The 22,988-nt window shown below is 39.8% G+C and overlaps 2 protein-coding genes and 1 long non-coding RNA gene across 6 annotated transcripts; 1 reads left to right on the top strand and 2 right to left on the bottom strand.

The window, feature by feature from the left end:
- Positions 1-2,310: 2,310 nt before the first annotated feature.
- LOC148851314 ((S)-scoulerine 9-O-methyltransferase-like) lies at positions 2,311-8,137 on the bottom strand. Its single transcript, XM_088947513.1, has 3 exons — positions 6,852-8,137; positions 6,632-6,696; positions 2,311-2,742 (listed from the first exon to the last, which is right to left on the bottom strand). The coding sequence occupies exons 1-3, from the start codon at positions 7,555-7,557 to the stop codon at positions 2,446-2,448; spliced, it is 1,068 nt and encodes a 355-aa protein (XP_088803639.1). The 5' UTR covers positions 7,558-8,137; the 3' UTR covers positions 2,311-2,445.
- Positions 8,138-9,724: 1,587 nt separating this feature from the next.
- Positions 9,725-15,749, top strand: LOC148851313 (uncharacterized). Its single transcript, XM_088947511.1, has 4 exons — positions 9,725-10,670; positions 11,942-12,795; positions 13,806-14,557; positions 14,815-15,749. Exons 2-4 carry the CDS (start codon positions 12,481-12,483, stop codon positions 15,335-15,337), a joined length of 1,590 nt encoding a protein of 529 aa, XP_088803637.1. The 5' UTR covers positions 9,725-10,670; positions 11,942-12,480; the 3' UTR covers positions 15,338-15,749.
- LOC148851312 (uncharacterized) lies at positions 14,621-21,520 on the bottom strand. Of its 4 annotated transcripts, none has more exons than XR_016099824.1 (2): positions 20,885-21,520; positions 14,621-18,911 (listed from the first exon to the last, which is right to left on the bottom strand). It is a non-coding gene; the product is annotated as an uncharacterized LOC148851312 (long non-coding RNA). The 4 variants fall into 4 exon arrangements; XR_016099826.1 differs by having other exon boundaries at positions 21,156-21,520; XR_016099825.1 differs by having other exon boundaries at positions 14,621-20,710; positions 20,885-21,021.
- Positions 21,521-22,988: the final 1,468 nt, after the last annotated feature.

The raw sequence follows: 22,988 nt of genomic DNA, 5'->3' as shown, positions 1-22,988 counted from the left end.
GAGACGTGAACTACTAACACGCAAACATGCAACCTATGAACCTAGCGAGTCTGTACTGCTAACCAAATTTTCCCAAACTTTCACGTACTGCAAGACACAATACCACAGATCAGTTTGAGGAACTGAAAAAATAGCTAATTGCAAAATTTGGTCACTGTGAAATTGATGAGCAAAGCGAAACTGATTAGAGCAATATATCCATTTTGCTTTTGGATTTTTTTCAACTTAAAACAGGTCAGATCATTGAAGAAGAAGTAAGGGTAAGTGAGGTGGAGACGCAAAGGCAGGTAGTTGACTTTAAAAAGAGAGTTTCCCATCCTAAGATTAACATAAAATGTTGTTATCATCATGGCAGCAGCAGCAACAAGAGACAACAATAGAAAGCAGAAACCATTAGCATCTGCAACGACAGTGGGTGTGGGCGGGATGGGCCTCCGACTGATGATAACATTGACAGCTCTTTCATCCTTTATTTTTTTTTTCTTCAAACCCTAAGATATGAAGAACCAAGCACCCAAAAGGCAGAACCCTAAAACACACGGAATTGAGAAATGCGATTCCTGTCTCCAATTCCAAATTCACCCAAATCCAGAGGTACAATCTTGTATATCTTTGGACAGGACTGGGGACATTTTAACCATGTTCCCGGCCCTTTTTCTTGATGCTAATCAGGGAATAAAGGCATTGAATTCCGGTACCAAACCCCGCATCCCAACAAAACAATCCTTGCGTATTAACCCTTTGATGGTAATTTTCAGGTCTTCCGTACCCCACTCCCAGCATTTGGTGCATATGGGCATTTAGGCAAGCAATTAGTATCTCATTACCATTCTCTCTCTCTCTATATTTGGTTCTGGGTACCATTCTGGACTTGGCGTGCTTGGTACAGAGTGATGGGTGGTCCCTAATCCTATACATCACTCCGAGGTCAGTCCGGTGCAGATATATATATATGATTGATGATACTGAAACAACTCGACACCTTCTCACCTTTCATTTCCATCTTTACTTACTAAACCCACTTAAATTACCCAAACTGTGCTTAATGACTTACTTGGCTGAACTAAGCAAGTTTGGTACCATCCACAGATGGGAATCCATAAATAGACTATGAACATAAGTACGTCAGTAACAGTCAGTTTAAGGCCAAAATGAGGCATCTGTGTCGTATGATGAGAGTAGGAGTGTAGGACCCATCCTTGAGGGAGGAAATGATGGTTTAAAAACGTTGCATGATAACGACTGGTGGTCTACATCAGACTGATTAGTAAGTAAGTAGGGATGTAGGGGAGGAAGAGAGAGTCGAGGGACGCATCAGGGCATGGCCTACCTTAGCAGAAGGGTGAGGGTGGGGCCGTTTGGAGGACGGTGTACGGAATTAATGAAGCCTTCTCTTCTGTGCCTGACACCACCCCCCACCTCCAAGCTTATGAATTATGATGGCGATATGGTCAGTTGGTCACCTGTTCTTCGTTGTAACAAATATTTAAAAAAAAAAAAAACTTTACTTCTAGTTTTCCCTTCTTCTATGTTTTTTTTTTCTTTATTTGTTTTGGGTAGCTGCTGCTCGAGTGTTCGTGATTTGCGAATCGCGATTGTTTTGTTTGTTTCGGTGGGGATGGAATTTTAGTGAAAACGATGTGTGAGAAGCGAGGATATGCAGTGCAGCTGGACGGATCCAAAGAAATAAAATTGGGCGGGGGATTATGGACGGTAGGTGGGGTCAAAGTGAAGTGACGACTTCTGAATTCTGATAGGTGTGCTATACAGTCGGAATCATTCAAGCAATACGACAAGCAAAAGTATTCTCATGGTTAGAGCCGGGCTGCTGCCGGACCGGAGGAATTTCTTTGAAACTTGAGCCGGAGGGTGTTCTTATTTACGCTGTACGCAATTACAATCATTCTGCTGTTCTGATTTGGCTGGCACCACGTTCTGTTGCATGGAGCACCCAAGCCACACAGCCACGCCTACGCACGCACGCAAAGAATAATCAGATAAGTCGAGCCAAATTGAGTTGTGGACGGAGAAGGAGACGGGAAAGCAGTCCTGTGTGAAAACGAATCACCGGCCGCAGTCTGTCTACGGAAGGGAGCAGAGCACTAACCCCCGGTTCTGCTAAGTTCATAGGCTGGGGGTATTCTTAAGCTGAATGTTTTTAGCTCTGAAGATAATTTCTCAGAATTGAATGAGTTTTCTGCCCTAAAGAAAAAGAGTTAATTCCAATAATTTTCCTTCATGCCAAATACAGCCTTTGCCTTTGTTATTAGTTCTAATCAGATGTCAGTTTGATTCTTAAGGACGAGCAAGGATCAAATATTTCTTTATTTTAACATGTTTGGCCTGTTGCAAATACAAAAATATCTCTGATTATTGTTCCAGGTCATCAGCAGATCGAAGAGAAGAGAAGAGAAACCGATGCATCATCAAGTAGTTTTGCGTTAGTCACTTGTGGAATTCAATAACATGGAGGCCATGCCCAATCGGACAATTCTTCATTTCAGTGAATCCAGCAGCCATTGCTAAGCCATAAAACTCCGTTACTGTTCGTTCTTTGCCACCGGGATTGCAAGTCATCATGAAAAGATCTGCACTTAAAGTATAGCGTGATACAGCATCGGTTCCCAACACCGAAGGGATGACGAACTCCACGATGATCACCTTTCCTCCGTGAGGCAATGCCCTCCAGCATTTCTTCAACAGCGTCACGCACCGTCCATCGTCCCAGTTATGAAGTATCCACTGCGCCAACCTCCATTTTATTATGTTCTTTGAGTAAGGGAAGTTTGGGAGGAATATAAATACAAATACAGGTTTCAAAATAAAAATGCAAGGTGCATACATACATATTTGCATTTGTATTCTTCTCAAACTAAGCCAAAGCTACCTTAGAGAATAAAATCATATTCAGGGCCTTAGCTAATAAAATAAGCTTTTAGTTGATTTCTTTTTCTTTTTTAGATGATATCATTAAGAGTGTAAATGTTATTCAAAAATCCGGTTTTGAGTTTGAGATTCACCCTAATGGAATCAAATTCGAAGTCATCTAACTATTTAATTCTTATACAAAAAATTTAAATGTTTTATATAATATATATAATGATTAAAATATATAAATAATTTATAAAATTTATATGAATAAAATGTTTATTTTATATATTTATTAATTATTTAAAATAATTAATTGGTCGCATTCAAATTGAATTGAATATTTAAATATTTAATCAAATTTAGATATTCATTTACTTGATTTGAATTCAATCCATTTACACGCTAGATATGAAAGCTTGTTTGACCAAATAATCTATTATTTGTTTGTTCCTTATTATCTCCATTATAATTAATTAAATTTCAAACTTTCAGAGACTTCACTAAAGTATTTTAGTCCTTAAGACTTGATATTTAAACTAAGTTTGTTTAAGAAACCAATCTGTTCATTTAGAGTTCACATCTCAACACCACAATGCCCATAACACATCTCTCTCCGCCATGTACTGAGAGCATCTCCCGATGATGATATTATCGGTTCTTATATCATCATCGAGAAATACACGATGGAAATGTGCTGTCGACGCAGAGATGTGAACTCGTTCGTTTAACCTTTATGGACCCATGCGCACCCAGCCCACTAGACTTGCGTTAGTGCGTAATATTGACCACTATGTGGGCCCAAGTGGTGTACAGTGTGTGTACGTTACGCTACGCCCCCTCACACGCCTCGTTACTCAAACCTCCTACCGTAGTGTCGTCTATTTTAGTAAACCTCCAACCTCCACCAATAATGGTCGAGGCATAACCGCATAAGCCTGCCAAGTCTTTAACTTGGGCCTAGTTGTTTCTTACATTTTAAGATAAATTAGTCTTTTATAGACCCTGACATTATCGTACGGCCTATCTATCCCATGCCTCATTGTCTTCCATTAGAATCAGAAAGCAAAAGGAAGTGTTTACGCGAACCCAGATCTCTTTTTTACTTTCTCTGCTAGCCCTACTTACAGTACACAGTACATTGCATCTGTACATCTCACAATTCAAAATGAAGATGTATAGCTGTAAGCTGTAATTCACAGTAGGTAGAGAGTAGTGAACAGGAAATAGAGTTCAGATCTGCTCCTCACCCCAACCTCACAGTATATAACAACTGCAGATTGAGAATACTTTCCTATTTATATGTTATTATTCATAGGAGATTATGCTAATACATAAGAGTGTCAATTGGACTGGATTTGGTCCAATCTGATTCAGTTTAATGAATATTTTGGACTATTTTGGACTGGTCCAGAGACTTCAATCTGTTCCTATTAATTTAGATTACTTTCAATTCAAACCTGGTCCATTGACATCTATGTTCTTATTTTTTATCAATGGATCAAATATTAGCTCAATTCAATATAAATTCATTATGGACGACCAAGTCCAATCCAATATGTTATATTAGTCCATGCAGTCCGTCCAACTTTAATATCTTGTTGGTCTGTTTAATCTATCCAAATTGATTTTGATTTGGACGGAGTCCAACCCAAAACCGGTCCATTGACACCCCTATTAATACACGCGGTGGAATTTAGTATTTACATTAAACAAAATTCCTTCAATCCTGTGCTTTAGCACAAAAATCAATGCTTCAATTTTGTTAGCATCTCATATAAAGAAATGAATGATTCAGCACGCCCTTCTATATAGGCGTAATGGTGATTTTAAATTTGTATGGATGGCATATTTTTCCAAACCCGGGGTCCATTTGGGAGGACTGAACTGAAAATTCAGCGAAGCTGATTCAGTGCTTTAAGCGTTTTGGATGGACTATTCAGAAAGGCTAAGAACCGACAGCCGATTTGGGCTCTTCATATTTTTCACCAAACATGGCTTATAAGCTGTCCATGTGGAACTCAACTCGTAAACCGGAAACTGCTCGGCTTCAGGCTTTCAGCCCTGGGCTCCTAGTTATGGGCTTCCTTACTCTTTGTAATGAAAAGGGTCATAATGGGTTAGTTTTGGTATGGAAGCCCAGAAGTAGGTTGTCAATGGGTCGGTTCTGGGTCGGGGGTGGAACCTGTCCCGGACCCGACAAAAGAATCCATGGACTTGGAACCGACCCAAACCCTATAGAATCTGTAATTTTGGACACAGAATCGAATCAATCGGGTCCAACTTGATGGACCCGATTATGCATGCTAATAATACCACAGCTAAAAATACAATCAAAACACTAAAAACATAAAATGTAATAAAAGTATCAAAATATTTAAATGGCGGAAGATTTCACATTTCAGAATAATATTTGAATGGAGGACCAATTGTCTTATAGTGGCTAATAGGTAGTGGTGGTGGTGGCGGAGGTCTAGTGGTGATGATGGTGAACGGCAAGTATTTTTCTAGCGGTGGATGCTCAAGACTTCAAACATTGAATAAATATTAGATTCTACCTGACAAAGGGTGTTACTATTGATGCCTTGATGGACGGAAGGACAACGGGTCAGGCGGATGAACGACTGACGGACAACGATAATGTTGTGCAATGGACATTGTGCCTCCAATCTCCACTCTCCAAACGGATGTCACAAACCAGACCAGAGTCATTGAGTCACCACTCACCAAAAAACTTCATCTTTGGCTCTTTCAAGTTTCGATTTCGAATGAGAATTGAGAAGAGAAAGAGTGAAAGACTAGTCTTCAAACTCTTCACTCTTTAGAAATGAAAAGGTTTAGCCGTTTAGGGGGTTGGGGGCAGCATTTCGATAGGGTTTTGAAGGAAAACACCACCTAAATGACATTTTTAACCCCTTCGTATTTGAATATATCACACACACATATATATATGTGTGTGTGTGTTTGTGTATAAATTTAATAGTATATATATAGGGTCGGGTTGGGTCCAAATTGGTTTGGGATAAGGTGGACCCACTTCCGACCCAATAGTAATCAAGAGATTTTTTGAGACCGTGAATCGACCCATCGGGACAAGTTATAGAACCAGAACTGGTCCAATCAGTTTGGGCCCATAGGGTCTGATCCAACACATTGACAACCCTACCTAGAAGCCCAATGTTTAGTGACTTGTTCCGTTGCTCATCTCCTAACTCATATTCAATGTTTTCAACTTGCCATTGACCTAGATGGTTGAATCGTTCAAACCGTCATCGAGCCAGGATTTTGGGTCCTGTTCAGTCAAGTGCTAGACGATCAAAAACCATTGACTTGGTCAAGAACCATTTGACCCAACTAGTTCGACCCAATAACCGGGTCATGGGTTGCATACTCAATGCATACAAACTTTCAGAGGCTATAACTTTGCACTCCAATGTCCAATTGGAGAGATTTTTTGCCTCAAATTGCAAATTTTAATAATTTTTATAGATAAAAAAATTAAATCTGAAATAAAAAAAAAAACATAAATTAAATATAAATTAATACATATAACATATTTATACATTATTTATTGTTAATATACGTAATGATGTGGCACGGTTTAAACCATTTGACCTGGCCAATCGAACTGGTGACCCGTGACCCGGAGGCAAAAACGGTTCGGCCTCCAGATTGGTTTTAAAACATTGCTCCTATTTATTCTACCCTACCGTGCATTATTACAGAGGCTATTAGGCAATGCATGACATAAGTAAGAAAAAACCTTCATGAAAATGGTTTCTGTGTTGGGTATTTCCTCGAACATATTCCCTGCAACATGTTCAACACCTGCCAAGCAAATCAAACCTTGTCATTAGAATTGAGCCACATTCCATGAGAAACAAAATCATTTAGTCTGGTTTCCCATAGCTTTTCAAATCAAGAAGTCGTGATATAATGGTGTCAACTCTGGTAAAAAGAGAGATTAATAGATAGCAACTAACCTTGCAATGGAGGAGCATGGGAGACAATATGAGGTAAATCGAAATTAACACCACGAATATTTGGGTACCTGGAGACTATAAACCCAATTGAAACCCCAGTACCACCACCAACATCCACCATCTCTTTCACCCCATCGAAACCTTTATAGACCTTGAAGACCTCAGCCAACGCTATGGCCGATCCGTTGCTCATGGCATCGTGGTAGGCCTTGTTGAACTCAGGCTCCTTGGCACCGTACTCAAACACATCCATTCCATGGGCCTTGTCAAAGGGGATACACCCTTCTTCCACCACAGCATCTTGCAGACAATAAAAGCTCTCCACTACTGCCTTGTCGAGAGTCAGTAGCATCTCTGGCGCTACCGAGGCCCCATCGCCCCCAGGAACGAGCCAACGTGACTCGCTTGTTAACCCATAAACCTTCTCAGGCTCCTCGCTACCATCATCACGCGGTCGTAGGGAGAAGGAGAGGATGGAATTTGCAGCTAGAATCCGAAGTATCCTGTCCAAGGCTGTTGCCGCATTTGGATTGGTGACGGCCATCCTATGGAGCATCTCTGAAGCAGAGAGTCGAACGTCTGGACCTGCCTGTGCCATGATGTCAAAGACTTTGAGTTTGATGGCAGCTCTCAAGGCCATGGGAACACAAATAAGCCCTGCTAGCCTCAGTCCCGACAGACGGCTTGCGCTATCTTCCGCATCCATTATGCTACAATTAATGTTTGGCTTGCACTTTCCAACCGAAAACAAAAGAGTATAATTAAATTAGAATTTATTAGGCTGCTCAAGCTCAAGGCAAGAGAACTTGGGATACAGGTCCAGGTTCAGCCTGCTGCTGCAAACCCTAATAGATGAAGGGATTTTATCCTTTTACTACCCAGTACCCATGATTCCATGGTCGTGGTTTCTTTCACTCCGGCAAACCAATTTACCTACCTACCTTGAAAAGTTGGAGGTGCACGTGGTCCAACCACGCTATATGCGTGAATAAGTAGATAAAATCAATGGACCTGAAGCTTGGATTTAATAATGTTTTAAAAAACGATTTGGAATTAGAATCTTTCTAGCCACCGGTTTGTGGATTCACGGTTTGACCATTCAATTCAAATGAAGAGCTGATAAAAAATTTAAAATAAAAATGGCCAAAATGATTGAACGGGTTGATAATTTGATTGCCCAAGTTAATTGATGTTGACCAATTCAACAATTTTTTAAAAGGGACCGGGTTTGGAGTAAAACAGAATGATTGTCTAAATGGTTCTTGGGCCAAACAGTTTTACTGTCTGTGTCAATAATGGTTCAAAAACATTGGGATTTAGTATTACTCACCAGACACTACAGGTGCCCATTAGGAGTTTCTCAATTGTCATTCATGGGGAGATGTTCACATTGCTACTCTAAGCATCTTTTGGGCAAAAAAAAAATTTTGATATGATAGTTACAAAATAATAAGCACATTCAATGAGCACTTGAAAATTTTTTTAACACCTATCCTTTAAAATAAGCTCATCCTAACATTGAAAAAGATTAAAACCCACTCTTGATAGTTATCAAAATATCTATCAAAAACTCATTAAACAGGCGTTGGAATCCATGATAACAATTCACTCCAATAAATTCTCAATGTATGCCCCATATACTTTCTCATTGGCTAGGGTGTTATCATTGATTAATTCGACAGCCCACCCAACAGCCAATCCAAATTCCTTTTGAATAGGCTTGTGAGTAGCATATTCAAACACCCTCTGCAGGCGTTTATGTGTTTTTATCTTCACCTCTACTTTTTTTATTACTGATGTTTCTATATTTCGAAAGTTTGAAACTAGTCAGACCATATAAATTCAAACGAACAAGAGATTATACATCCTAATAGAATATAAAACCACCGACAAGTGACATTTGGCTGGAATATTCATAGATCGCATATAGAAGGTTTACCGTTTATATAAGGGAAAATTTCGGATCAATACCTATATTTTAGTTTGAGTGACAACTTAATCCCTAATTTTTAAAATGCGATAATCTAATATCCAATTTTTCAAAATGCAATAATCTAATATCTATCGTTAATGGACCATCTGTTGGATTTTAATATCATAAGAGATTAAATCCAATGGGTTTGATTGGTCAATTACATGAGAAATTGCATCTGCACACTTTTAAAAAATCAGTTTTCTCTTACAAAAAAAAACAAGTTTTGAACTTATCCCACATTGGATAATTATAATGTTTGTTTTCAGTATTTCAATAGGAGTTGATTTACACTCCTTAGAATTAGTAAAGGAGAGTATGGGGATTCGATACCGCGCAACGTGCGTGCACGCGTGTGCGTGGCGCAATGAGGCGCTTTAGAGGCACACTTTGCTCGCACTTCGCGCGCACACGCGTGGCTCGCGATGGGCGGCTTTGGTTTTTGTGCGTTGATCACCGTTGATGAGATCAACGGTCACGATTCGATCGGGTGTGATCAAGAGGCACAATTCAAAGTTAACAGTCACCAACTATTAACAACTTTTTAAACACTCACAATGGTTGAAATTGTGATTGTTCAAGGTGCCTTCTCTAAACCAACACCTACATTTTCCTCATACCTCTTCACAAATTATTTAAGGAGAATGAATCAGACTCCAAAACACACAATTTCGAAATTCACTATCTTTCTCTCTCAGTCTAGTCTGCTACAGTTTCACAGAATGTTTCTTTGGAGACTCTTCAACTTTGATAGTTGTAGATTCTCGCTCAAGGCTCTGTTGTATTCTAGGAACGAATTTACCTGTAACCCAATAGCAAACTCAATAAAACTGAGTAGGGGCAAATAACGTTCTAAAGACAGTGTCTTCATACGCGCCTCAGACCCCACATCTTCCCCAAATATATATTATATGATAATTAAAACTTTTTAAAATGTGAAAATTACCATTAAAGGTAAAACACAATTACTAGACCCAATCTGCACATTTGTCTTATGTGGCTCCAAAGCGAATACAACAAAACTCTTCTTCTTTAATTTTTGTTTTTTATCGTACAGTGTTCTCACGGTACAAAGCGTGAAGTTGGGGCAAAGAACCGCCATTTTTACGGTGGAGTGTTCTCACGCTTTCCACTTCCCTTGTCAAGAAACACGGCAGCCTCGTATGCCCAATCTGCAATCCACCACTCCTCGTGACGTGAAGACCAAGTACAATCAACAATCCAAACCGTCTGATTCAATGGTTTACGACGATGACGAGCCACTGCTCTCTAACAGCCGGTGCAAGGTTCGTTCCAATACTGGAAGCTGACGAGAACGATGACGAAGAAGAAAATGAGGTGGATGATGAGATCGGTGAGTTTCAGGGATTATTCGTGAATCCGGCTTGTTCGTCTCCGTACAAGGAAACAAATGAAACGGCAATCAATACCGGCGTCCTAAGGAACATCGAGGTTCGAATGCTACTAGAGGCTGACCAGTGCCAAGTTGCAGATGTTGAAACACGATATGCGCTTAGTAATATCGTCGTTGGGCTCCTCCGATCAGCTGTCCATTGTAGCTTTCTTGACAAGTCCCAGGAGGCTTATGCCGCTGAGGCTAGAGGGAGCGCTCCGCGCGGCGCATCATTGATCAACTAGTCTGCGGCAAGGCACTAGTGTCAGCGACAAAGATCCTTGAAGATCGCCAGGAGAGGAACCTTGTGGTGAGATGCTACTACCGGACGGCCAAGACGAATGGATATCGAACAACTCAGCCAACCGACAGTGCCCAACCTCCTCGAACGTGTCGTCGACACGATTCGCCCACTTCGAGATCCCAGTTCACGTGTTCGGGTTCGAAGAAAACGGTAAAACATTTGTGTCTTTTCACATTCAATTTGGTAAAAGAGAATTTTCCCTTCATATAAGTAGGAATATATTAATTAGTTCATTATTTACTGAAAACATTGTATATAATTGTGATAATCGATGACACTATACCATTTAACAAAAAAATAATAAAAAAAAAAATGGCGCTCAATTGCAACGACCTTAGAACTTTTTACATTATACTGCTGAATAACACTATATTAATTACGGCCTAATGCTGAGATTGAGGGCATTATCAATCACTTTGTAATTGATCGAAGATAATTAGAGCTTTAGCAACCGGATGGGCTGGAGATAAAATCATGGAACCAGTATTCCATGCATATGAGGCTTATTGGAGCCCACACCTTATGCCCATGGAACTAGCGTGTTAATATATGATAATTGTCCCGCCCGGTGCCCATGATTTTGTATCCCACCCATCCAGACTCCATCAATGGTGTACGACTTTAAAAATTTAAAAATTTTTAGGATTTAAGTCTCTAACGGGGAAGGGCTCATCCCATTGCAATTCCTAGCAAATGGATCATCAGCTACACGAATCTGTTCTGTCATGCTATTCTGCTTTTGTTCAGATAAGCGAAGGATATAAATCAGCGATCAGCTGCCACCTTTTTTTCAATAACATATAACTTCTCAAACTCGAAACTCCCATGTTATGTTCATCATGAGCTTGATGCTAAAAGGTTTTTGCCTACTAAGAATCTATTTGGTTTGGAATTAGAATCAAAATAATCAGAATTGAAATTGAAGTACATCAGACGAATAGGATTCAGCAATGGTCTATTCCTCCTAAACATTAACATAGAATTAGCTGGAATGGATTTTCATTCCAAAAAGAGGGGAGGGTGAATGGCATTCCACCAAAAATGAAAATGATATCCTGATTACACTGAAATTCCATTTTAAACCACATTACAAACTAAATGGAACCTAATTTTATGATGATGGATGAATTCATATTATGAAAAATAAAGTACCATTATTCAACGATGGTCCCAAAGGGCGGAGTGGCGGAGTGGATTGGATTAAGGGTGATTATTTCCAAATCAGCCTTTGCCCAGCCCACAATATATTATTTATATATTTACATATATTCTTTATTACATAAATTATATTATATATCGTAAACACAGCACCATATCAAATATTTTATGGACTTTATTTTGTGAACGGCCTAAAAGCTGGTCCATCCATGTCACAAAAACTTCTTATGTTCTGAGTTCATGAAGTGAATCAAAATTGGCAGGGAGAGAGAGAGAGATTGATCGATCGTCTGCCTTAATATTTGACAACACATTCCGAAAGCTTTGCAAAGGTTTTGATTGGACGAAATAAACTCCATTGAGATCTCTCCTCCACAAAAAAGGAATAAAAAATATATAGACAGCGGACGGAGCGTAAAATTAGACATGGTCCACATGGAAGGGGAAATGCCCATGTCTTTTCCAGGAAGAAGCGTTGGAGCGTTGAGCCTATCATGTATATTCTCTGATTACACGTGTCTCGCTCTTACAATCTAGGTGTGAAGATGGGACCCATTGTTTATCACGGGTCATCATCGTGAGTCGTGATGGTGCAACTTCTGCAGGCGAAGTTCAAAGTCCACACGTATTTATCTTCTCGAAGCTTAGTCAACCGTCATCATACCCAAGGTCCTAAGCCAACAGCCAAGAACACAGATCCTCAGTCTCCCTTCTCTCTCTCTCTGACAGGGCTGATATCCGTTCGGCCGCAAGAGCAGAGCCACGCATAGACGGAGACAGAGACAGAGTGCTTGAGCTTGAGATGGAAGTGATGGAGAAGACGAGAAAGATGAAATCGGAAAAGTTAACTTTGATACTGGTGAACCTGGCGGGAATAATGGAGAGAGCAGACGAGTCGCTGCTACCAGGGGTGTACAAGGAGGTCGGGGCGGCACTCAATACCGACCCAACTGGTCTGGGTTCTCTCACCCTCTTTCGATCCATCGTCCAGTCATCCTGTTATCCCCTCGCTGCCTACCTCGCCGTTCGTCACAACCGCGCCCACGTCATCGCCCTCGGCGCCTTCCTCTGGGCCGCTGCCACCTTCCTCGTCGCCATCTCCTCCACTTTCTTTCAGGTCCCCTTCTTCCCTCTCTCTCGACTGTTTTTTTTTTTTCCTGGATTTGTAATTCCTGATAAATCCAAAATTGATTACCTCTGTGTTCCTTTTCTGCGCTTACTCTATCAATCCAGTTTGGTAGTCGGTTTTCTTTTCTTGCTCTTTGTTTTCTCTCTATATCATTAGTTAATGTCGGTATGAGAGAAGCAGATCCGATGCTGTTAGCCAATTTTAGTTAAGATGGATGAGCTGGTAGTTCGTTCTTGACCTGGTTTGACTCACTGGGTACTATTCCATTTTACTGGTTAACGACGGGAGATCCTGTAAAAGCATTCATATACGAAAAAATTTTGGATTAACCGACCTATCAATCCTATTAAAGAACTTCTTAGAGTCTGAGAACTGATCTCTAGTTTTAGAACTAGCCCCTCCAAAATGGTTTTCTATCCCTATTACAACTTTAGAAGGTCAATTTGCAATTGCCACTTGCATCCAGTTTATGTGGAGATGCAAGATGGTGTTGGAATCAAGAATCTTCTGGGTCTTTTATGCCATTCCCAAAACTGAAAGAGCAAAATCGGATGTGCATACTGGATGCATTATCAGATTCATCATTTGTTTATGGCTGCAAACGTTTTGTGAGCCATTTGCCTTAAACAGATTGTTAAATTAAATTCAGAAAACTGGAAGGACAATATTGTTTGTAAACCAATTTGGGAAAGTGAACAGCTGAATGGATTTATTAATTCAAATCAGAATGGTCCAGTATATAACAATGTATATATCAAGGGAAAAAGTCTGTGGAAAGAGAATAAATGGGCAGAACTTAAAACTCAAAAATTTAGAGCGTTGTGCTCCACACAGAACAAATTATCTTGTCTGACGAAGTGGAGTTACAAATAGAAAGTTTCAAACTTTCTATTAGAACCAAACCCATTAAGGTGATAGAAAAAATGGAAAAAAAAAAACAATTAATTTTTCATTGTTGTTCTATTCTAGTTGTATTTATCTCATACTTTCATGTTCAGGTGGCTGTCTCAAGAGCTTTGAATGGAATTGGGCTTGCCATAGTTACACCTGCCATTCAGTCTCTTGTTGCTGACTCGACTGATGACACCAACCGTGGTATGGCTTTTGGGTGGCTTCAGCTAACAGGGAATCTGGGATCAATACTCGGTGGCCTCTGTTCTGTTCTGATAGCTTCAACATCATTCATGGGGATCCCTGGTTGGAGAATTTCCTTCCATCTAGTTGCAATAGTGAGTGTCATTGTAGGTCTTTTGATCCGTCTCTTTGCCAATGATCCACGCTTTTCAGATGAGGGCAGTAAACCTAGCAGTCCAAGTCCAGATAAATCTCTATGGTCAGAAATGAAGGACCTGGTTCAGGAAGCCAAGTCAGTAATTAAAATCCCATCATTCCAGATAATTGTAGCTCAGGGTATTACTGGCTCATTCCCTTGGTCAGCCTTGTCATTTGCACCAATGTGGTTAGAGCTTATTGGCTTCTCCCACAAACAAACAGCATTTCTCATGAGCATGTTTGTGGTTGCTGGTTCTCTTGGGGGACTATTTGGAGGAAAGATGGGGGATGTCCTTGCAAAGCGTCGCCCCAACTCTGGAAGGATAATTCTGTCACAAATAAGCTCAGGTTCAGCTATCCCACTAGCAGCAGTTCTGATGTTGGCTTTACCCGATGATCCCTCCACAGCTTTCATGCATGGTTTGGTGTTATTCATCATGGGTTTATGCATATCATGGAATGCTCCTGCTACAAACAAGTAAGTGTTTGTTTCCCTTCTCTGTTTTCCACCTTTTACTTTATTTTGGTAACAACTGCTTGGTTTATAGGCAAATAAAAAAGATGATTGATTAGGACTATCCAGCTGAGTTTCATACAAGGAGACATCAGTGAGCTCTCCTTGTCATATAAAACAAAAACATGTGCAAGTGCCCAAAAATATTTTCCTGATTCTTGTGAAACAACAAAATAAAACACAATGGATATTTAATTTGTTGATATGTATGGTTTTTGCAGTCCAATATTTGCAGAGATAGTCCCTGAGAAGTCAAGAACAAGCATCTATGCTTTGGATCGATCTTTTGAGTCCATATTATCGTCATTTGCGCCACCTGTAGTTGGATTACTGTCTCAGCATGTTTATGGTTACAAACCTGTTCCCAAGGGATCCAGTGAATCTGTTGAGATTGAAACAGATAGAGAGAATGCTGCATCTCTAGCCAAAGCGCTTTACACAGCAATAGGTATTCCAATGACACTATGTTGCCTGATTTACTCCTTTCTCTATTGCACCTATCCAAGAGACAGGGAGAGAGCACGAATGCATGGGTTAATAGAATCAGAGATGCAACTGATAGAGTCCAATAATCCTCCTGCAGTAGAACACACTCAAGTTCACTTCTCACAATCTGATAAGCTGTATGGAAAGGAAAAAAGTGTGATTGAAATGGATTATGGAGAAGATGGTATTGATTTTGATGAAGGTGATGAGAAGACCCTGCTTTACCGTCAACTGACATTCTCGAATTTAGGAGAATAATGATATTGAAAATCAGAATCTCTCTGTATGGCTAAGTAAATGACTTTCACTCAAATATAGAGAAATCTTCTCCAACCAGTGAACCAGTTTTTCAGAAAACCAGTATAGGCTTCACAAAATTTTATGTAAAAAATTAGGTCAAAACACAGTTAAACATTTTACCATTTCTATCCACTCATGTTCAAAACATAAAGTTAAAGTTTCAGCATTTTAAGTATTTAGAGCAGGTCTTTTTGATTATGAAAATGTAATTGCATTGCCGACCAGCTGGTTGGTAAGGTCTCCTGCTGGTCATAGTGGAGACTTGGGATCGAATCCCACCTGCACCTGGATTTGGGGATGGGCTACCCCCATTGTGTAGCCCTTCAGAAGATATCAAAGAAAAAAAATGTAATAGCGTTTTGTGATGAAATCGCTTGTTTTCATACTCATCTTAATGTTGTCTTGGGATCGATGTATGGTCTCAGACTGTTGCTTCGTTAAGTTTCTACTTCCTATTCCTGGGTTGATTTGAAGCATGTGTTAATTTCGTATATATATATATATACAACTCAATAAGTAGTCAGACAGACTTGAAGACCCTTGAAGTTGTGAGGCATCTGCTGAAAGCACCGAGTCATTCTTCGCGGTCTTTATGCAGTATAAGCGATGATAAGTAGATATATGCGTATACCTCCTTCAAATACTGGACATAAAACATGATATAAATAAGCACCAGTCATTTGGTCTCCAGATTGCTACAACAGAAGCGCAGGTCCTGAAGCACATTATAAAGCTTCGCTACAAGGGATTTGACCAAAATGGTAGTCTTGAAGGCTAGAGGCTTTTTCCATTGGTTAAACCTCTATTTTCTTTTCCATTGTTTTTGTTCCGATTGTGACTTAATGGTAATTAGCATCGGTTATTAATATTCACAGGCCTATTTTGTTTACAATGCAATTTCATTTGCGTTGGTGTACAAGTATGGGAATGCAAATGAGATGGTGTTTGTGGGAATTCAAATTTCACTTTGTTTTGTTTGTTGCAATGTAAATGAAAGTAAAATAAAACCTAAAGCAGGAGTAAGGTAAAGCCCAAAGAAAATGTAAATCAGAATATACACTTTTCTGATGATTTGCACTCCCATGCATTTGTATGTGTGAAGGAAAATGGAAGGTGCTGTGCAAATAGTTTCTTTTTGAAAATATGGTAGGGAGAGCACAACTCCTTCCAGAAATCATTATCTATTGTTCATGGTCAAAGCAGGACACCTTTGCAAAAACCGTTAACAAGAATAACCGTCCTTCTCATGGGCCGTGGCAACACAAGGCAAATACCTGACAGCGTACAACATGATCTATACTCACACATTTCAAGCATGACCCCATCAATGATAACATACAACGACATACAAGTACAAAATATGCTTGAGATGTGCAGCTGTGGGTCATGTTGGAAGCTGTGGATAGCAGATTTGGTCTCTCAATTGCAATCACTTGGGTGTTGGGTGTACCATGGGTCTAGACTCATGAGAAAGGAAGCCCACGTAACTTAAGTGGAAGGGCAAGAGAGTAATTTCACTCATCTCTAATTGCTCTTGTTGTTTCAAATCAGAAAAGAATATGGATTCCTGTAAGAGACTTTAGCATTCTATTGGAGAATTTTGCCAAAAACACAAGGGTTTTCTTGGAGAGAGTAGTTCATTGTGAAGGCTCGTACAGTACATATCTGGGATCTGGCTATCTGCCATCAAGCATCTCCAAAGATTGTTTCCAAGAGTTTATTCTTCCTCTTGACTCTTGAGGTGAGAACCATTTTATTTCTTTCGTAATTGTATTCCAACCTGTTGGTGAGGAGTTTGGACTGTACCCAAGAGGGCTTCTTCTCTGATGCTTGTCTTCTCTAGCTACTCCTATAGAGTTGTTTGTATTTCCATTGTCATTACAATGGAAATTTTCTAGGCTAGCTTCCCGTAATTTTTTTCCCCTTCACATTAAAGAGGTTTTTCACTTTAAACATTCTGTGTTCTTGAAGTTTCTTTGGCTTGAATTTTGCGGGCATGCTTGAGAAAAGGGAGTGGCTTTCTACTTTTTGGTAAAAAGAAAATTTATTAAAACACACAAAAACAGAAACAACAGAACCAACACCAAACAAGCAACAACAACCTAAACCACCCCCACAAAAAAAATATATATATATATAAATAAAAATAAAAAGTAACATGAGAAAAGTGAAACCAACACAAGCCACCTACAACAACAAATTATTTACAAGACTAGAAGAAAAACTTGCACCATCAGACAGGAATATAGGAGGAGCATCTACAAACAGCTCTCTTCTGGACAAGCCCACTTATATATATAAGCTTTTTCAAATTTAGATATATGGCATTTTCTGAGAAGTGGCCTTCTCATTTTTTAGAAAGCTGGACATGTGGCAATTTCTGAGAAATTCCTACTAAAGTCCATAGCCTACTACAAGACTATAGCCTCCTCATTTTTCTGGAAAGCTAGACATGTGGCATTTTCTAAGAAGCTGGTGCTAAACCCCACAACCCACTACCACCATTTTCAATCCATTCATAAAAAATGCAAAAAATGCAAAAGTGATTATCCACAACCACTTCTGTCTATATTCTATCAATTTCAGTTAATAACTATTGAAAAACTATTTTTTGAAATAAATATTTATTAAAATTTTAATAATTATTTAAAATATTAATAAATATAAATTTAACATTATTGATTCCATAATGTAAATTTAACATTACTGATTCCCCGTACTTAATACGGGGTCATTCACTAGTTTAAACAAACATGTATTTAATCTTTTAATAGAAACATGGTTTCCTTTAAACAAGTATTCATCTCCAATTAGACTGTTAATAAAGATTCAAATTATTATATTAAAAAAAACCACTCTTTCCAAAGACAACTTATAACCCAATTGACCGCTTCAAGTAAGGCCTTGGCTTGAGCAACTAAAGGTGAAGAGACTTGCACTGATCCACAACTTGCACCCTGCTATCTCTAATAAGAAAAACAGAGGTTAAAGATGCATTCAGAAAACCACCATCAACCTTGACTTTAAAGGAGCCCAATAGGAGGCTCACTAGTCTTAATTATTCCTTTGGAGCATTTTCCCAATCTCAGAAGCAAGGTCTAACATGATTCCACTATTGACCTAAGAATTTTAGCAATGACAGAAGATGTTAGCACCTTCATTCTCAAAGAAAATGAAGTGTATTGCAACAGGAATATATTGTACACAATACACTGTCTCGGGCGTCCAAAACGGAGCACCCCTTGTATCTCAGACCATTTTGTTCTTCTCTATCTCAGACCATTTCTGTACACATGGTTACATAACACTGGCGTGTCAACTCGTGATTGGTTGCGTAGCCAGCCATACACAACTATGTGAGCAATAGATCCGGGCTCTGTATGAAGACATACTAGTTGCGGCTATGAGTACAACTTGGGCATATACCTTTCTCGGCCTTAAGACCAAGATCGAGAGTACAAATTGGGCTGACCATTTAAGACCGATATCCTCGATCAGATATAACCCTGGATGAATTCCACCTAAATTGCTCCTGCACAAAAGTAAATTGAAGCTTTCAAATGAGTTGAAAGTGGCTCGGTTGATAAGGTCTCTGGACTCCGGCTGGTTATAGTGATTTGAGAACTGTTTACGCCTTCAAATGGGTTGAGGGGGATTATTTAAGGGTATGGAGCGGGCGACCCTATTTGTGTAGCCACTGTCCAAGTATTTGCCGAGGCAACAACACATGTTCCAACTTCCAATAATATTCTGACCAGCTCTATTCTTCTTCTACCTCACTCCTTTGAAAGCATATGATGATGGTGGATACACCCTTTATTTCACGAGTGGTTTAATTCATGGTTTTCAAATCGTCATTGTTTTGGCCTGAAAACCATCAAGGCAATGGATTCCATTTTACTCCTGAACCGGTTTTTTTAGCCAAAAAGCTGATGACTTGGCCAGTGATTCGCTGACCTATGCGGTTGAATTCTTGACCTTTCAATTTAGACAACAAATTTTGACCTTTTTTAACTTTAAATATTTTTATTTTAAATTATAACGTACTATCCATTCAGACTAAATACTTAAAAATCGGTGATCAAAACGGTTTCAAATCCAAATTGATTTTTAAAACATTGGTCTAATCCATATCAAGTTGATCAGCGTCATTCTTTAAATGCATGTAACTGAATTGACCAATCAAAACCCTGTAACTTTTGATAAAATACACCTGATTTATTGCCACTTTTCCCGTATGTGACCTAGAAGAAGAAGCGGCAAATCTCGGGTCCGCGTTCCATGCGTGAACCCGCAAATAGGAGAAGGACACGTCGAACATGTCCACCTAACGTCTGTTTGAGCGTTAACGTGGTCTGGTCGGTTTAATCGGACACAAACCAGTCACGACACTAGAGCTCCTTCTACCGAACCCTTCCTCTATCGGCGGCAACAAGGAGACGATGACAGGTATGACCGTTGCTTTCTCTCCTCTTCTCCGGCAACAAGGACTCATTCCTGATTGCTCTGACACCAGAGGTCAATGTTCTCTAAAGCAGATGGACAGACCCGAGTGCTAAGTTGAACCATTTATCTCTAGGCTTGACACTCAAAGACGAAGACGAGGACAATGATAGAGACCAGAGAGTCTGCTCTCCACTGTAGTTCCGCGATGAAACACAAGGAGACCTGGACTCTAGTATTATGTGTAAGCTCTTTGTAAAAAACTCAGTAATTATCTACTCATTTTTTTCTGATTCGGAGTGAATATTGCTATGAGAAGAAGCCATAACTCTCACTCTCTCCCTCTCTAAATAAACAATTCCATCGATGTGAACTCAATGTTCAATACTCTTTCAAGAGGGAGACAAATCGAATTTTTCAAAATTCTATTTAAAACTGATTCTTCCAGCAATAAAGCATTCAAAACCTCTTCAGATAATAACCCTAGAGATTAAAAAACAAAAAAAAAAAAATCACAAATTTCGAACAACAGAATCAAAGATAGAAGAATTCGAACTGCTGAGAGAATCAGAACATGCTGAACTCATGGGATTGATACAAAATTTTCAGTGACCAACAGATGAGAAGATCAGAAATTAATCAAAAATCGGAAAGAGATTGAAATTCGGAAAAGCAACACTCATTGTTCTGCTGTTGTTGCTATAGTTGGAATCAGGAAGGAAATCCGTTTTTAACAGGAGGATTTTCAGTTGTTTTTTTCTCGTTGAAACTTAAAGGACCCTGGTTTCTGGGTGGGTCTGGGTCTGAGGCCCTATGAACAGATGAAGCAGGACTGAATCACTGAGTATACGGATTTATGTCTCGAACTCTGCGTAACTTCCCCGTCAACTGCAGGGAGAGAAAGAGAGAGAGGGAGAAGACAAATCATTGAACGAGGTAGAGTTGCCATCTGCCACAGATGGTCATACCTGTCGCCGTCGATGAAAACCAGATTGGAAGAAGAGAAGAGGAAAAGCAGAGAAGAGAAGAATCAGAGAAGAGGAGAGAAAGCAATGGTGATACCTGTCGCCGCCGGAGGTCTCCTTGTCGCCGCGATGGAGGAAGGATTCGGTGTATGGGGAGGATTCGATGGAAGGATCTCTGGTGTCGCGACCGGTTCGGGTCCGAGCGCGCGTTAACGTTGGCATGGTCACGTTTCCTTCTCCTATTTGCTGGTTCACGCATTCAGTGCACCCACGGGTGCACAGAACGCGGACTCGCTAATCTCCCATACCATCTTTTCTAAACCACCAAAGGCAGTTATCTGGGTGGGAACAGAACGAGGTCCAGTCACCTTCCAAGCAAAGAGTCATCATATTCAGAGGATGCCGAATGTCCATCTCAGCTACTGGGTCATCTGCTCCCATGACAAGAAATCCACAGGCTTGTCCCCTTCACCTAAGCGCTAAGTTTAGGAACGGTTCATTTTTATTCTTCCATTACTAAACCACTTGTTAGGGTCCCAATTGAGGGAGGAGGGAGGAGGGAGGAGGGAGGAGGGAGGAGAACAGAAACCTTGGTTGGAAAGATTGTCAAAAGGTTGAAATTGGAGTTGTGGTCCCATCGTGGTTTTTGTGTAAAGTAGCAATAGGGAGAGGGGTTTCCTTGCAAATTTTGCAAATTTGCAATACAAAGAAAAGAGTAAATCGGACGCATGGGGCTGGCTAATAGTTAGTGGTATTTTAGTAAATGAACAACCCAATATAATACCACTGGGCACTGGCTGCATTTTGATACAAATGTCCTCTTTGTAAGTTGTTATCTTCGTTGTCTAAGCCACATTTTTATATTTATAAGGTCCAGATAATCCAAGGTAAGACCTTAATATATAATTTGTGTATAATCAGGATTTTTCCTTAATTAGTATCAGTATCGTGAATGTAGAGCGTTATTAAGAATTTTCTTCATGATCTTCTGATTCTAATGGCCAAGGCGCACAGGCGCACAGGCGCACAGAGAAAGATGGAAAGACGAATCTGATGCAACGCAAGAGACCCACCATTGAATGGGTGACAGTTGAGAGATTCCATGAACCAAATTAAAGCAACATTAGGAGGTGCCCTTGTAACCATTTGAGTTATAACATTTTGGATCGATATTAAAGAATGTTATCCATCATCCCAAAGGAATACGCAGTCTCCAGACTCCCATTCATGCAGACTATTCAATCATCTTATTTCCAAATTTTTGCATGAAACAAATCGCCCAAAATATTTAATATTTAGTGTCGGTGACTGTCCAGAAATGAAATTTTGACAAAAGAGAAACCCATAAAGAGATGGATTTGTATGTTTTGAGATGTACTCCACCTAGAACTAAAGGTCAGTAAATCTGTAATTGTATGTTTTCACCTCCAAGATTCTTGATGTCAGAGAGAAGCGGAAGCTGTTCTCGGAGACAGGGAGGCCCCATGAAACCATGTGAACAGGGTGACTGAAGCAACTAACGAAAGATGGATGCAATGTGTAGAAAGCCTAGTTATCTCGCTCACATGCGTGCATGTTAAGTGCCGAATTTGGCTCTGGGCCTCACTCACAACCGTCCCTACGTTACCAAAATCAAATGGAACAAAGCTGTTATCAAGGGCCCCATCCCCTTCCCCATGCCCTGCAATTTGGAACTGTTGGAATGGGTTCTTAAATTAAGTACATTTGTTGTCTGTCAGTGTTCATTCAAAGCGCTCTCTCTCTCTCTCTCTCTCTCTCTCACTCAGAGTCTGGGGAACAAATTAAAAATGGATTTACCTTTTTCTGTCATAACCGGATCAAACCGATTGGTCCAACAACATTGTATATATGATAGGGTTGCTAGACCCTGTATATATTCACCCGCCCATGCAGAGGGTTCGAGTTTTGAGACAATAATGGTTTATTTCTGCAATTTTGTGAGACATGCAGATCAGCTGAAGTCAGATGGGACAACCCCCCCCCCCCCCTTAAGAATTCTATGAGTGGAATCTGCTTCAAAAGGACATAACAAATCTAGCTTCCATTTCCATGGATAATATGTTTATGTAAAAATCTTCTTGAATTACTGACTGTTACCAATTCCCACTTAGAGATGAAATGTAGGGGGTTTTGTGTTGATTAAGTAAAGTTCATTATCAGTGATTTCTAGGCAGATATTA

This window comes from Nelumbo lutea, chromosome 5 (genome assembly GCF_056320005.1).
Source record: "Nelumbo lutea isolate HS-2025 chromosome 5, American lotus-T2T, whole genome shotgun sequence".
Lineage (NCBI taxonomy): Eukaryota > Viridiplantae > Streptophyta > Magnoliopsida > Proteales > Nelumbonaceae > Nelumbo > Nelumbo lutea.
Note: the sequence above shows the minus strand (reverse complement) of the source record. Positions and strands in the feature narration are given on the sequence as shown.